This window comes from Rhinatrema bivittatum, chromosome 8 (genome assembly GCF_901001135.1).
Source record: "Rhinatrema bivittatum chromosome 8, aRhiBiv1.1, whole genome shotgun sequence".
NCBI classification, from domain to species: Eukaryota; Metazoa; Chordata; class Amphibia; order Gymnophiona; family Rhinatrematidae; genus Rhinatrema; species Rhinatrema bivittatum.
The window spans coordinates 193,230,284-193,244,116 of record NC_042622.1 but is presented as its reverse complement, the minus strand read 5'-3'; the positions used below and the strand labels follow the sequence as shown (position 1 = coordinate 193,244,116).

The 13,833-nt window shown below is 45.7% G+C and overlaps 1 protein-coding gene across 1 annotated transcript in view; it reads right to left on the bottom strand.

The window, feature by feature from the left end:
* The window catches only part of CCT6A (chaperonin containing TCP1 subunit 6A), a 44,532-nt gene that overhangs the window by 19,763 nt on the left and 10,936 nt on the right, over positions 1-13,833 (bottom strand). Inside the window, exons 8-12 of the mRNA XM_029612310.1 lie at positions 11,384-11,466; positions 11,013-11,109; positions 9,180-9,327; positions 1,634-1,767; positions 873-975 (exon numbers count right to left, since the gene is read on the bottom strand). Coding sequence (XP_029468170.1) covers positions 873-975; positions 1,634-1,767; positions 9,180-9,327; positions 11,013-11,109; positions 11,384-11,466 — 565 coding nt within the window. The remainder of the gene's footprint in view (positions 1-872; positions 976-1,633; positions 1,768-9,179; positions 9,328-11,012; positions 11,110-11,383; positions 11,467-13,833) is intronic.

Sequence of the window (13,833 nt, the reverse complement as noted above, 5' to 3'; positions counted from 1 at the left end):
GGAGGCATAATCCAGTCTGGACCGATCCGGGTACGTAAAGGGAAACCATGATGTCAGCTTTGCACCATCTGCTGGTAGAAATACATAACTCACTGATTCTGGATTCACCTGTGTGAATGCTAAGAAATGCTGCTTTTCTCAATTCTGCACCGCTCCTGTAAGGCTGCTATGGGTCCTCTGTCCACATTTTCTCTAGACTACTGCTGTCTTGACAGGGACTCTTCTTCTAATTCCCTCTTTGGTTCTACTGTCCTTTGGACTCTTGATACCATTATTTTCTGCTCTTCCTATGCTGCCTCCTAACCCTGACCAATCTCTTCAGTCCCTTGGGGTGCTCTACTGCATGTTTATTCTCCTCAGCTGGGAAATCCCATTAGTATGACTGGTTGTCCTGCTTGTCCATGGAAAAAATGGTTGCTCACCTGTTACAAGTGTTTTCCATGGACAGTGACGGTCGCATGTCCCCGCCTTTCTTCCCAAAAAGTTCTCTCTCTTGTTCACCTGTTGGTGTGTTTTTGTTCTTTATTCTCAGCTATTCACGTGACTGACCAGGAAGGGGGTGATGACTGTGCAGCAGCTATTTTAACAAACCTATTATGCACGCTCAAAACTTCTGGAATGTTCAGCTAGAGATCAGGCCCGACTCGATGCTGGATTCTCGTAATCCCTTTAATAGGACTCTGCCCCTCCCTCTCTGAATTGTCCAATCCCTTCTCTACAGCTACATAGTACACCCAAGCTCAGACTGCACTCTCTACCACTATTCGTCTCAGTTACGCCCTTTACAGTATTTCTCCATCCTTGGATGGGCTTTTACAACTAGTATCCTACACTTGTTGAAAGAAAATGTTGCAACTGTTAATAGTTCTTACCAGTGTTCAAATCCACACCAGTCAATTGGCGTGATTCTGCATATTCGGTCTGAACTTTTACTAATGTCTCCTGAGGGTCATATCCAGAGTTCTGAGCAAGAACCTTTGGAAATCAAAAAGAAAAGAAAGGAAAAACAAGAATATTAAAAAAGTCTGCAAAAGCAAGGTACAAAAACTGACCTGGTACATTGTTCCAATCTTTTGAATGACATTAACAAATGGTTATTCTTAAGTTACGACAAAGGGCAGCATATACAAAATTACACATTAAGAAACCCACAATTCCCAAAGCAATGGACTATGATCAACAAGAAAGAAAATCTGTAGCTAAGTACAGATCAGGAAAGCTAATATATGCACCATTAAAGAGATTTCTGGATAACAGAACATAGAATGCTGTAGGATGCACTTTGTGCTCCAATTTTAATTTAGATATATTTTCTTCACTCTATTGCCTTCTGTCCTATAAACCTGAATTTTTAATCTCACTTTGCTATTACAGCCAAATGCTAACACACTGCAATCTATACACAAGTTACCTTCAATTACAAATGTCACTTTTGAGGTTTAAATGATTTCTGGTAGCACTTAAATCATTTTGGCAAAGTTCTTCAAGATATTGTAAAAAAAAGTCTCAGCATTTCCTCCAAATTTATTCATCTTAATTCGACACTACAATTTCATGTAGCCTTAAAACATCCCACAGCTCAAAAAAGTAGCCCCTTTAAAGTGGATTCCAGATTTACGAAAGAGTGCAATACCTTAGGAATGATGAGCAGAGCATCGGCAAATGCTTGGACTCCGAGCTGGGCTCTGCCCTTTACAATGGGCTTGTGCTTAACCAGGGCATCTGCTATTGCCACTTCTAATGCGCCAGCACCTGCAACAACGCAACCTAAAACGAGAGAGCATGGAAGAGACCTTAAGCATTCCAAAGTGCAACATTTCAAATGCATCTTTCATCTATTGGAATCTTCTATTTTAAGCTCAGTTGAGGGTTTCAAATTGGAGAAATTACTTACTGATAATTTCGTTTTCCTTAGGGTAGACAGATGGACTCAGGACCAGTGGGTTATGTGTTCCTCTGCTAGCAGATGGGAGACTGAGTCAGGTTTCAAAGCTGATGTAACCCTAGATATACCCCTGCAGTGACCTCAGCTCTTCAGTATTCTCTTTGAAAAGGAAAATTAGTTCTTACCTGTTAATTTTCGTTCCTGTAGTATCACGGATCAGTTCAGATTCCTAGGTTTTGCCTCCTCTCCAGCAGATGAAGACAGAGAAGTTTTGGCGGACTCTGTCCTAAACCCTGAGGTGCCACCTACAGTCCGTCAGTATTTCAACATATCAAAGCAGAATGATCCAAAACCCCACTTAACTATCAGCCATAAGTGGGGTGCAACTCCATAGAAACCAGGCTAACTAACCCCAACAGCAGCAGAGCCGTAACAAGATTGGAAAACATCAATAAAAAAGTTCAAATTATGAAAACATTTATCTGCAGAGCAAATTAACCAAGAACTGAACGAGCGGACTCTCTTATCCCTACGCTGATCCGTGGTACTACAGGAATGAAAATTAACAGGCAAGAATTAATTTTCCTTTCCCTGTACGTACCGGATCAGTCCAGACTCCTGGGATGCACCAGAGCTCTCCTACCCGGAGTGGGACCTTGAGAGTCCTGCTCGGATCACAACTTCACCAAAACTCCCAGAGTCTGGAGCTCGCACATCCAAGCGGTAATGACTAGCAAAGGTGTGCAGAGATTTCCAAGTGGCCTCTCAACAAATCTCCTGTGGCAAAATCTGTTGGCACCCACCCCTCGAGGCTGCATGTGAACATGTAGAATGCGCTCAGAGACCCTCCGGGAGAGGACAACCCCGAAGAAGGTATGCCGATCCAATGGCCTCTTAACCAATGGGCTATAGTATCCCTCGACGCTTCATGACCTCTCCTGGGACCGCTCCAGAGCACAAATAAATAATCTAACATGCGAAAACTATTTGAGACCTCCAAACAACACAGAAGAGTCCGGACATTTAATCTCTGTAAATCCACAGAGTGGGGATCAGAAGGATCCAAATCAGAGAATGATGGAAGTTCCACAGACTGATTCCAGTGGAAAGGAGATACCACTTTTGGGAGAAAGGAAGGAACTGTTCGCAAGGAGACTCCAGAATCCATAATCCTCAAAAAGGGCTCCCTGCCAGACAATGCTTGAAGTTCCGACACTCTGCGAGCCGAAAAAATAGCCATAAGAAACGACACCTTTAAAGTAAGATCCTTCAAAGTAGCCCTTTTTATGGGCTTGAACGGCACATTACACAGAGCTTTAAAAGAACCAAGTTCAAATTCCATGACGGACAGGGTCTTTTAAGCGGAGGACGCAGATGATTCGCCCCTTTAGGATGCGTGGCCAAGGAAACTCCTTGTAACTTACCACGGAAACATCCAAGAGCCGCTACCTGCACACATGGCGAATTGCAGGACAATCCCTTAGCGAGGCCTTGCGAAATCGTGGAACACAAATGCACCTGTTGACTCGCTTCAGGTCCAGAATGGGCAGGTAGGTGCCATCCTTCTTTGGAACCACAAAGTAAATGGCTCGGGGGGGAACTGGAACTATTGCACCCAAGACGATCAGGTGCCTTACAGTGTCCCTGACCGCCTGACGTTTCTCTTCGTAGGAGCAAGGGGAGATTAAGAAGCGATCCCGAAGGCGCCGAGCAAAATCTAAAGCGTAGCCTTGTCTTAACACCGTGAAGACCCATTGATCCGACGTTAACTTGGCCCATTCCTCATAAAACTGAGACAGTCTGCCACCCACCAGCGGAACAGAGGAATGGACCAGCCGCATTTCATCGAGAGGATTTAACTCCTCTGGGGAAATGAGAGGCTCCGGATCGCCTGAACCTATGGCCATGAAAGGACTGAGACTAAGATTGCTGTCTGCCTGTAGATTGTCTGGAGGAGGATCCCAAACGAACAAACAAAAAGCTCGGAATCTGCGATTCCCCCAGAAACAAGACCGGGAAGGGAAGGTACCCCTCGGTCTAGGTCTGCAGATACTGGACCCAACGAAGTCCTGCATGTAAAGAAAAGCTGCTGCACATAGCAGCCCGGACCCCCAGCGCAGAAACTTAAAAAATGCGCTTAAGTTGCACCTCAAGCTTACGGTCCTGAAGATCTCGAAATGCTGTTGCTCCTGTCACCGGGATGGTGGTCTTTTTGGTTACTGCAGACACCGCTGCGTCCAGGCTTTCCCTGCTGAGGAAGTCCACAGTGACGTTGTCTTTTCCTGCGATGTGGAAGGCCGAGATCCCTTGTAGGTTTAACTCCACCCATTCCATAAGGGGGTCTATTTCCAGAGACACCTGATAGCTCTTGGTTCCTCCCTGGCAGTTGATGTAGGCAACCATTGTGGAATTGTCCAACATCACTCAGATCGCTTGCTCCTGGAGCCTGTGGCTGAACTGCAGGCATGCTAGTCTGACCGCTCAAGCTTCCAGGTGGTTTATATTCCAGTTTGCCTCTTCCTTGGTCCATTGTCCCTGGACTCCCCACCCTCGGAGGCTCTCATCTGTGGTGAGCACGATCCAGTTCGGTGGGGATTGGCTTACTCCGCTGCTTAGTCTTCCTGTAGCCACCACTGAAGCTGAGAACCTACCTCTGCTGGTAGGTGGAGGCGAATAGAGTAGTCTTGGGACAGTGGGTTCCAGCGTGACAGTAAGGAGCGTTGGAGTGGCCGCCTGTGAGCCCTTGCCCACGGTACTACCTCCAGAGTTGATGCCATGAGCCCCAGGACCTGAAGATAGCCACTATGCGCCCCAAGGTATGGGACTATCAATCGTCGTAATTGTTCCATCTGTTTCTCCTCTTCGGGGGGGGGGGAGGATGACCTTGTTCTGTTTGGTGTCGAAATGGGCCCCCAGGTACTTTAAGGACTGAGAGGGCTGCAGACTGCTCTTGTCGGTGTTTACGAACCAACCGAGTTCCTGAAGGAGGGCCTGGACTCTGCTGGTCACCTGAAGGCTCTCTTCTGAAGACTTTGCCCAGATCAGCCAGTCGTCCAAGTAAGGATGTACCAAGATCCCTTCTTTCCTCAGTGTTGCTGCCACGACTACCATAATTTTGGAGAATGTTCTGGGGGCAGTTGCCATGCCGAAGGGTAGCGCTCTGAACTGGTAATGGTGTCCCGATACCACAAAACGTAGAAAACGCTGGTGGTCTTGATGGACTGGGATGTGAAGGTAGGCTTCGGAGAGGTCCAGGGAGGTTAGGAACTCTCCCAGTTCTGCTGCCATTATTACGGAGTGGAGCATCTCCATGCGGAAGTGTAGTATCCACAGATGACGGTTGATGTTCTTAAGGTCCAGGGTTGGATAGACCCCTCTTTCTTGGGAACGATAAAATAGCTGGAATAACACCATGTATTTTGCTGGAGTGTAGGTACCAGAGTTATAGTCTTCAGATTGAGTAGTCTTGTCAGAGTGGATTCCAGAGCCAGTCTTTTGAGGTGGGAGTAGCAGGGTGATATCATAAATTTGTCCCGAGAGATGCTGTGAAACTACAGAGAGTAACGTTCTCGAATGATGTTTAGTACCTATTTGTCTGACATGATTTAGACCCATCGTTGGTAGAAGAGGAAAAGTCAACCCCCTATTTCCTCTTCCTGTGGATGGGTTGGCCCATTCTCATTGGGAAGCTTGGATCGAGCCTGCCCCCGGACCTGTTCCTCTCTTGGGTTGTCGGTTCCGAAAGGCTGGGACTTCCCGGAGGGACGAGGTACCTGGAACGACAAATTTCTGTAGGATTGAAAGTGTTGGGAGCTTCTGCCCCTAGTTCTTCTGGTAGAAGGACGCGGGGATCTTTTTCCTGTGTCTTCCGGTAGCCAAGGCACTGGAGATTCACCCCACTTGCTGGCTAGTTTCTCTAATTCACTTCTGAATAGGAGAGATCCCTTAAAGGGCATTCTTGTGAGATTCGCCTTAGAAGTTGCATCTGCAGACTAGTTCCGCAACCATAACTGCCTTCTGGCCGCCACTACCGAGGCTACTCCTCTGGCTGAGGTACACACCAGGTCTGAGCTTGCGTCCGTCAGGAAGGCTGCGGCAGGTTCAATCGCTTCTCTGGCATACGCTCCGGAATTATCTGCCTCCCTCGAGAGAAGCAAGCAGGAGCGTGCCACCAGCAAGCAATCTGTAGTATCATTGCTGTTGCGTCGAAGGCTTGCTTAAGGATAGATTCTAATCGTCTTATCTTGAGCATCCTTCAATGCCGCCCCTCCCTCAATGGGAATGGTTGCTTGCTTCGAGACTGCGCAGACCATGGCTTCCACTTTCAAAAAACGCAGGTGTTCCTTGGTTGCTGGTTCCAGAGGGTACAAGGCTTCCAAGGCCCGACCTCCTTCAAAGTTCGCCTCCGGGACATCCCATTCCAGGACAATAAGTTCCTGGATGGCTTCCATCATTGGGAAATAGCATTAGGCCTTACGAAGGGACACCAAGATGGGGTTCTTTGGTTCCGCCATAGGGTCCGTGCCTGGAATCCCCAGAGTCTGGGAGACAAGGGCAGGCAATTCGTCCCTGTGGAAGAAGCAAAGCATGTGTCTGTATGGTTCCAGGCCTGGAGGAATTTCCCCTTCCTCCAGTGAGCCACCATCATCTGTGGTGTCTGGGTCCCTGTCAGGGAAATTCTTGGTGAGGTGAGCCATGTCTCGAAGCACTCAAGCAGGGCCGGGAGGGCCAGGTGCTCCCAACTGGGGTTCCACCCGGGTCGCAGCCGTGGCTGCCTGCACCTGAACAAAGGCTTGCAGTCACTGCTTAGATCCGGGGTGCTGTCGGATGAGGTAGTTCCTGACCCATCCTCAGATGGTCCTCTATGGGCTTCCTATTGTGTTGATACAGGCAGGACTCCAGTTTAGGCTGTGCGGTTCTGCTGTGGCAGGCTGTGCAAAGGGAGTGCATTCTAAGCTTCTTTGCCGCCGGTGTCATTGTCTCCGAGTATACATCGCACAGATAATGCGCCTAGATGCGCACATGGCTATAAGCACGAGGCTATGCATGGTTATGTACGCGCAGCTACGTTATACACGTACAAGTTGGCGCTCAGACGGTCCGGCCTGCCCCGCGACTACAGACGGTTGATGAGGGGAAGATGGTGCCGAAGCCTCCCGTGCGCAAGATGGCGCCACAGAGGGTCTCCACATGTCAGGACCACCGTGCCAAAACAGGGCCTAGCCTAATGAAGGCTGCTCAACCTGATCGGTGCTCCCCTATTTACCTCGCCGGATGGAAAACGGATTCAGTACGGCATGCAGAGTCCGGAGACCTTAGATTAAGTTTCCTGCTTACCTGGTCTCTGTGCTTACCGGCAGCATGCAGGGCCGGTCTCCAGCTGCAGGGGGAGAGGGCTTTAGCCTTAACCGCCGTGCTCGGCTATGCACCCGCTGCCTTTCAGCCGCTTTAGCAGGTAAGTCCATTCCGGAAGCCGGCTACTGGACAAGGCACACCACTGAGGGATCTTGAAAATCACCTCAGGAATTCTCAACTGGGGGAGGAACCCTTAGGTGTCACCGCAGGAGAGCGGGGTTCGAACCACTTTAACGTGAAGGTAATAACGTCTTCTTTGTGCTGCAATTTTGTTAAAACCGTGCTGGTGTGGGGATAGCATCCCCATCTGCTAGGAGACTGAGAGATACTAAGGAGCTGAGGTCACTGCAAGGGTACATCTAGGATGACGTCAGCTTTGAAATCTGACTCAGTCTCCCATCTGCTAGCAGAAGAGCACATAACCCACTGGTCTTGAGTCCATCTGGCTACACGCTAGGAAAGAACCAAATTTCCTTTCCTGAACATTCCCAGATCAGTCCAGACAAGTGGGATGTACCAAAGCATCCCTAGACTGCTATTTTAACAAAAAAAAAATCCTTCAAAAATTGGAAGACGGATCCATCTGAAGAAAATAGGATAAAGCATAAGCATTGTCAAGTTAAATGCAAAACATTGATAAGACAGGCGAAGAGAGAATTTGAAATGAAGTTGCCACAGAGGCAAAAACTCATAATAAACATTTTTTAAAATATATCCGAAGCAAGAAACCTGTGAGGGAGTCGGTTGGTCCGTTAGATGACAGAGGGGTTAAAGGGGCTCTTAGGGAAGATAAGGCCATTGCAGAAAGACTAAATTGATTCTTTGCTTCCGTGTTTACTAATGAGAACGTCGGGGAGATACCAATTCCAGAGATGGTTTTCAAGGGCGATGAGTCAGATGAACTGAACCAAATCACTGTGAACCTGGAAGATGTAGTAGGCCAGACTGACAAACTAAAGAGTAGCAAATCACCTGGACCGGATGGTATGCATCCTAGGGTACCCAAGGAACTCAAAAATAAAATTTCTGATCTATTAGTTAAAATTTGTAACCTGTCATTAAAATCAACCTGAAGACTGGAAGGGTGGCCAATGTAACCCCAATATTTAAAAAGAGCTCCTGGGGCGATCCGGGAAACAATAGACCAGTGAGCCTGACTTCAGTGCCGGGAAAAATAGTGGAAATTATTCTAAAGATCAAAATCGTAGAGCATATAGAAAAACATGATTTAATGGAACACAGTGAACATGGATTTACCCAAGGGAAGTCTCGCCTAACAAATCTGCTTCATTTTTTTTGAAAGGAATAATAAACATGTGGATAAAGGTGAACCAGTAGATGTAGTGTATTTGTCAAACGCCTTCTGAAAATCCAAAGTCCTTTATGTGTGGCTTCCAAAAAAATTAAAAAGTCATGGGATAGGAGGAAATGTCCTTTTGTGAATTACAAACTGGTTAAAAGACAGAAAACGGAGAGTAGGATTAAATAGTCAATTTTCTCAGTGGAAAAAAGGGTAAACAGTGGAGTCCTTCAGGGATCTGTACTTGGACTGGTGCTTTTCAATATATATATATATATATATATATATATATATATATAAATGATCTGGAAAGGAATATGAGTGAAGTTATCAAATTTGTGATTGATACAAAATTATTCAGAGTAGTTAAATCACAAGCGAATTGTGATACATTAAAGGAGGATCTTATGAGACTGGAAGATTGGCCATCCAAATGGCAGATGAAATTTAATTTGGACAAGTGCAAGGTGTTGCAGATAGGGAAAAATAACCCTTATTGTAGTTACACGATGTTAGGTTCCATATTAGGAGCTACCACCCAGGAAAAAGATCTAGGTATCATAGTGGATAATACTTCAAAATAGGTGAAAAATTAGTATGCCAACTACATCTAAAAATCTGGAAGAACCCCTTGCTTACCATCGTCAATTGCGTTTTTGACAGCGCGCAGCCCATCTCTCACTGCATCCTTGATCTGCATGAGTGTGTGCTTATTTGGCCCCTTGATCAGCAGGGTTACTGAGCGTGGGTTCTCACATTTCTCAATGAAAGTAAACTTCTCTTCACCCTGGGCAAGAAGAGGGGATATGCAATTTTGCTATACACTTATCAGAACAAAGTACATAAAAGTAAACGTCCTGTGCTAGCTCTCATAGCAATTAAAAGGACTAGTCTCATATTAGATAACTGCTTAAACATCCCCCAAACAATTTAAAAAAAATAAAATCAATCTGCCAAATCCTAAATACAAAAGCTCTGAAATACATAATATTAATCCACCACAAATAAGTAAACAAGTCTGATTTTATACCAGTAAGATAAGATCATATATAAACAAGTATTTGTTGTGACAACGGTTCCAGTCAAACAACTTTTTACAAACTATTTACATTTCATGCTTTTCCATGATGCATTACAGATCATGGCTAAGGCAAGAGTAGACAATGTTTCAAAATGTCGGTACACCTGGTCTTCTCTTAACGTTTATTAAGAGCAAGCTAACGTATATTTGTGGGACCTCTCCTCTCAGGGTCCTGGTATTTTTACCAGACTCTATCTCATGGTTCTGGGTCCATTTTGCTTTATATTTTTTTGGTATTTATCATTTTTCACCAATCACCATTTTTTTGAATTAAATCTTTTTTTCTTTTTTTCAAAACCAATGAACATAGTCACTTTTCAACAGTCACTGAACTGAACATCAAAAGTACTTATCTGCACAACCCAACACGATCGCGTTTCGGACCACATTCCTTGAGGTCCTGCTTCAGGGGACAAAGATTTTCATCATTTTTCTGTGACTAAATAACCAACAAGAAGAGTACATTCAATCATGTACATTCAATCATGTACATTCAAATGTACATGATTGAATGCAGCTATTGAACTCTTCTTGTTGGTTATTTAGTCACAGAAAAATGATGAAAATCTTTGTCCCCTGAAGCAGGACCTCAAGGAATGTGGTCCGAAACGCGATCGTGTTGGGTTGTGCAGATAAGTACTTTTGATGTTCAGTTCAGTGACTGTTGAAAAGTGACTATGTTCATTGGTTTTGGAAAAAAGAAAAAAAGATTTAATTAAAAAAAATGGTGACTGGTGAAAAATGATAAATACCAAAAAAATATAAAGCAAAATGGACCCAGAACCATGAGATAGAGTCTGGTAAAAATACCAGGACCCTGAGAGGAGAGGTCCCACAAATATACGTTAGCTTGCTCTTAATAAACGTTACGAGAAGACCAGGTGTACCGACATTTTGAAACATTGTTTACAACTGGGGTACCTGGAATACATATGGTATAAGAGCCAATATTGTGTGATTGATAAGGCAAGAGTAGGCCATCCTCAGTTTGGAACTGCCAAGACCCATGTGTTGTAGAGGGGGTGAAATGAAGCTCCCAGATGCAGGATGACTTCACTTTGCCACGGCGATTCCCTTTGCTAGTAAGGAAATATTACTCATCTATCAAAAACTATTACAAGATTAAAAAAAAGGATTACATAGATAAATTCTTTGAAACCCTTACAAATGAACTGCCATGATCACCTTAGACCCACTGACATGCACTGAAAATCTGATATGGGAAGACAAGCAAACAATTAAGGGAGTTGGGTGGGGGCCTCTGTCCATTCCCTTTCATTCCATATACATTAAAAAGGCTATAGCGCAGCATTATCAACTGCGTGTGAAGTGATAATTAAGCCTTATGGTTAGTATGCAGATATTACCTCAAAATGGTTTAAGATACATACCAGTGTGTACTCATAGACAAGACCAGCATGTCCCAAACACTCTGGAGTGAGGTCTTCTACAGAATTCATGGCTGTTCCCCCACACGCCAGGCTCAATCTGGAACAATTATCTTTTATTTTCAATACCAAGCAAAAACAAACACACAAAAATACCAACATATCAACCATTCTGTGAGAAACATCTGGTCTGAATTATTTGGAGGCAGTAATTAACTTTCCCAACCAAAATTGTGTTTTGCCTCACTGGGTATCTAACACTTTTGTGACTTTAACCGTTGTGGGAAACTCAAACAGGCACAAGAGCCGAATCAATGGGAAACTAATGTGAAAATGAAAAACAGAGCAAAAGAATTACTTCTTAAGAAACTGACCTTTCCATATTTCTCCTTTTTGCTCTGCGCAGAGCTAGGATTCCTTCTTTTGCAAGGGCATCTAAAGAAAATGGATCAATACCCTACAACCAAAATAAAAGCAGCTAAATGTTACATACTAATAATTTAACACTGCATACTTTAACAGGGAAAGGAAAATTGGTTCTTGCTGTAGTAAATTTTCATTGCTGTAGTACCACAGATCAGTCCAGACTCCTCAGTTTTGCCTCTCTGCCAGCAGATGGAGACTGAGAAAGTTTCACTGACCCTGTACATAACCAAGTGTGCCACCTGCAGCCCTTCAGTATCGACCAAGATGACAGCAACAACCATAAACTTCTAAGCAAGCTTCCTCCCCTACAAAGAGCTAGAAGAAGATGAAGTTGTCCAAAAAGACAATGGAAAACTTATTTCCCAAATTTAATAAAAGTGAATAGCATTGAAAACCTCCGCACTATATACAAAGCAATAGTACGAGGGGCGGACTCTCCCCCACTAGAGACCTCAATAATGCACACCTTCCATGTAAGACCATAAGCTCCCCCCACCCGAGTGAGGTGAAGAGGAATCCAAATCCAGAAAAGCTTCCACTGTCTAAAATGAAAACGCTGAGACTATCTCAGGCAGAAAAGAAGGCATCTACTGGAAGGATCTTGACACGACAGCGCCTGGAGCTCCGAAATTCTTCAGGCTAAACAAATAGCCACTAAGAAAACCACTTAAGAGTCAAGTCCTTAACCATAGCTCTCTTTAGTGGTTCAAACAATCCTCCAAGGACTAGATTCATAATTCCAAGATGGACCAATGTTCCGCACCCGAGGATGCAAGTTCCCTTTACGTACCAGGATCAGGCCAGACAGTGGGTTATCTTCCCCTTCCAGCAGATGGAGTCAATTAAGAACTTTGAAGAATGCTTCCTTATAAGGTAGTGTGCCCTCTCCTAATACTCAGTATTCTCTCTTGACTCCAGCAGATTACAGTGGTAGCTTTCGTTCCCCACTGAGATGACTAGAAAGCTATTTTAGGAATTTTCTCTATTTTCCTCAGCTTTCCTTTCTTTTGGATGGATCAAGTCTAATTACAAAAAAAAAAAAATCTTTGAATTTTCTGAGGGAATTATTTGGAGAGCTCTCCTGTGACCTCCGTTCCTGTTTTAGTGGGAGCATTCTATTTTTTTCAGGCAGTACTATTTGCAGCTCTCCCCACCCTCCCATCTCTGTTGTTTTTATTTCCTTTTGACAGGTTATTTCCTCTCTCCGGGGTGCAAGTCAGTGGTGCCGACCTCTCCCCCTGTGGCTGCTATCCGACCTGCTGCCCCGAGACGCCATTTTCCTCTGTGCAGCCGGCACAGAGGCGTTATTCCTCTGTGCCTCTATCTGTGGGTCCCTGAGGGAGAGAGAGAGAGCAGGACTGAAGTGGAGGCTATTACCCGCTTCTTACAGCCACGAACCTGGTGAACGTGAGGAAAAACAGGCTGAAGCAGAGGTTTTTCCCACTTCCCGCAGCTTTATACCTTGCCTGTTTCTTGCATTAAGAACAGCTGGTTTCCTCGCGGCTCCGTCTGGGTTCCCCATACCTCGTTCGTCCAGGTGCTGCTGCGCTTGTGGAGAGCTCAAGTCGAGGCTCTCCCATGAGGGGATTTGCACAGCTTGCCTCCCTGGTGGGAGGGACCCTCTCAACCGCCAGGCCGCTCTGGTTCTCGTCTTCTGGCGCGCCTTGACGCTCAGGGGCTGGCCCCGATCCCGCTGACCATGGGAACGGTGGCCATTTTGTCTCCAGACTTGGCTGCTCTGGCGCCAACAGGAGAAGAGCAGGACGTTCCTTTTTCATCTCAGCCGCTGGTTTTGACACCTGTTCCACCTCTGGAGCCTTTTCCTCCATCGGGGCCACCTCCGTTTTACACGGATTTTGTTCTCCTGCTTCACAATGCTTACCTGGCCAGAATGGGCCAGCACCAGGAATTTTTGGTAGGGCCCCCTCCTCCTAAGGTACCCAGAATGGCTGATTCCACTGAGGTCTTGGGAAATACCCAGACCGTGGGGAGTGCCCAAGGGTCAGCGATCCCAGGACCAGGAGTACCTCCGACCACCTCCAGCACTCTGAGGGTCCGTTCCTCAGCAGGACCTGGATCCGGATGAACCTTCAACTACGGCTCAATTGGAAGGGGATGATCCTAGAGTCCTGCGGATCTTCCAGAGGGATGAGCTGGACCCCTCATTCCACATATCCTACAGGAATTGGACATTGAGGCCCCTCAGGACCCACCTGAACCTAATCCACCAGCAAAGAAAGGGGACCACCCTTCTGGCTGGTCTACGTCCGCTGTGTAGGTCCTTTCCTTCCCACGTTCTTTCAACTGTTATCCGAGGAATGGGATTCTCCGGAGGAGACCTCCCTCAAGGTCAGCAGAGCCATGGATAAGCTATATCCTCTCCCGGATGATTTCCTGG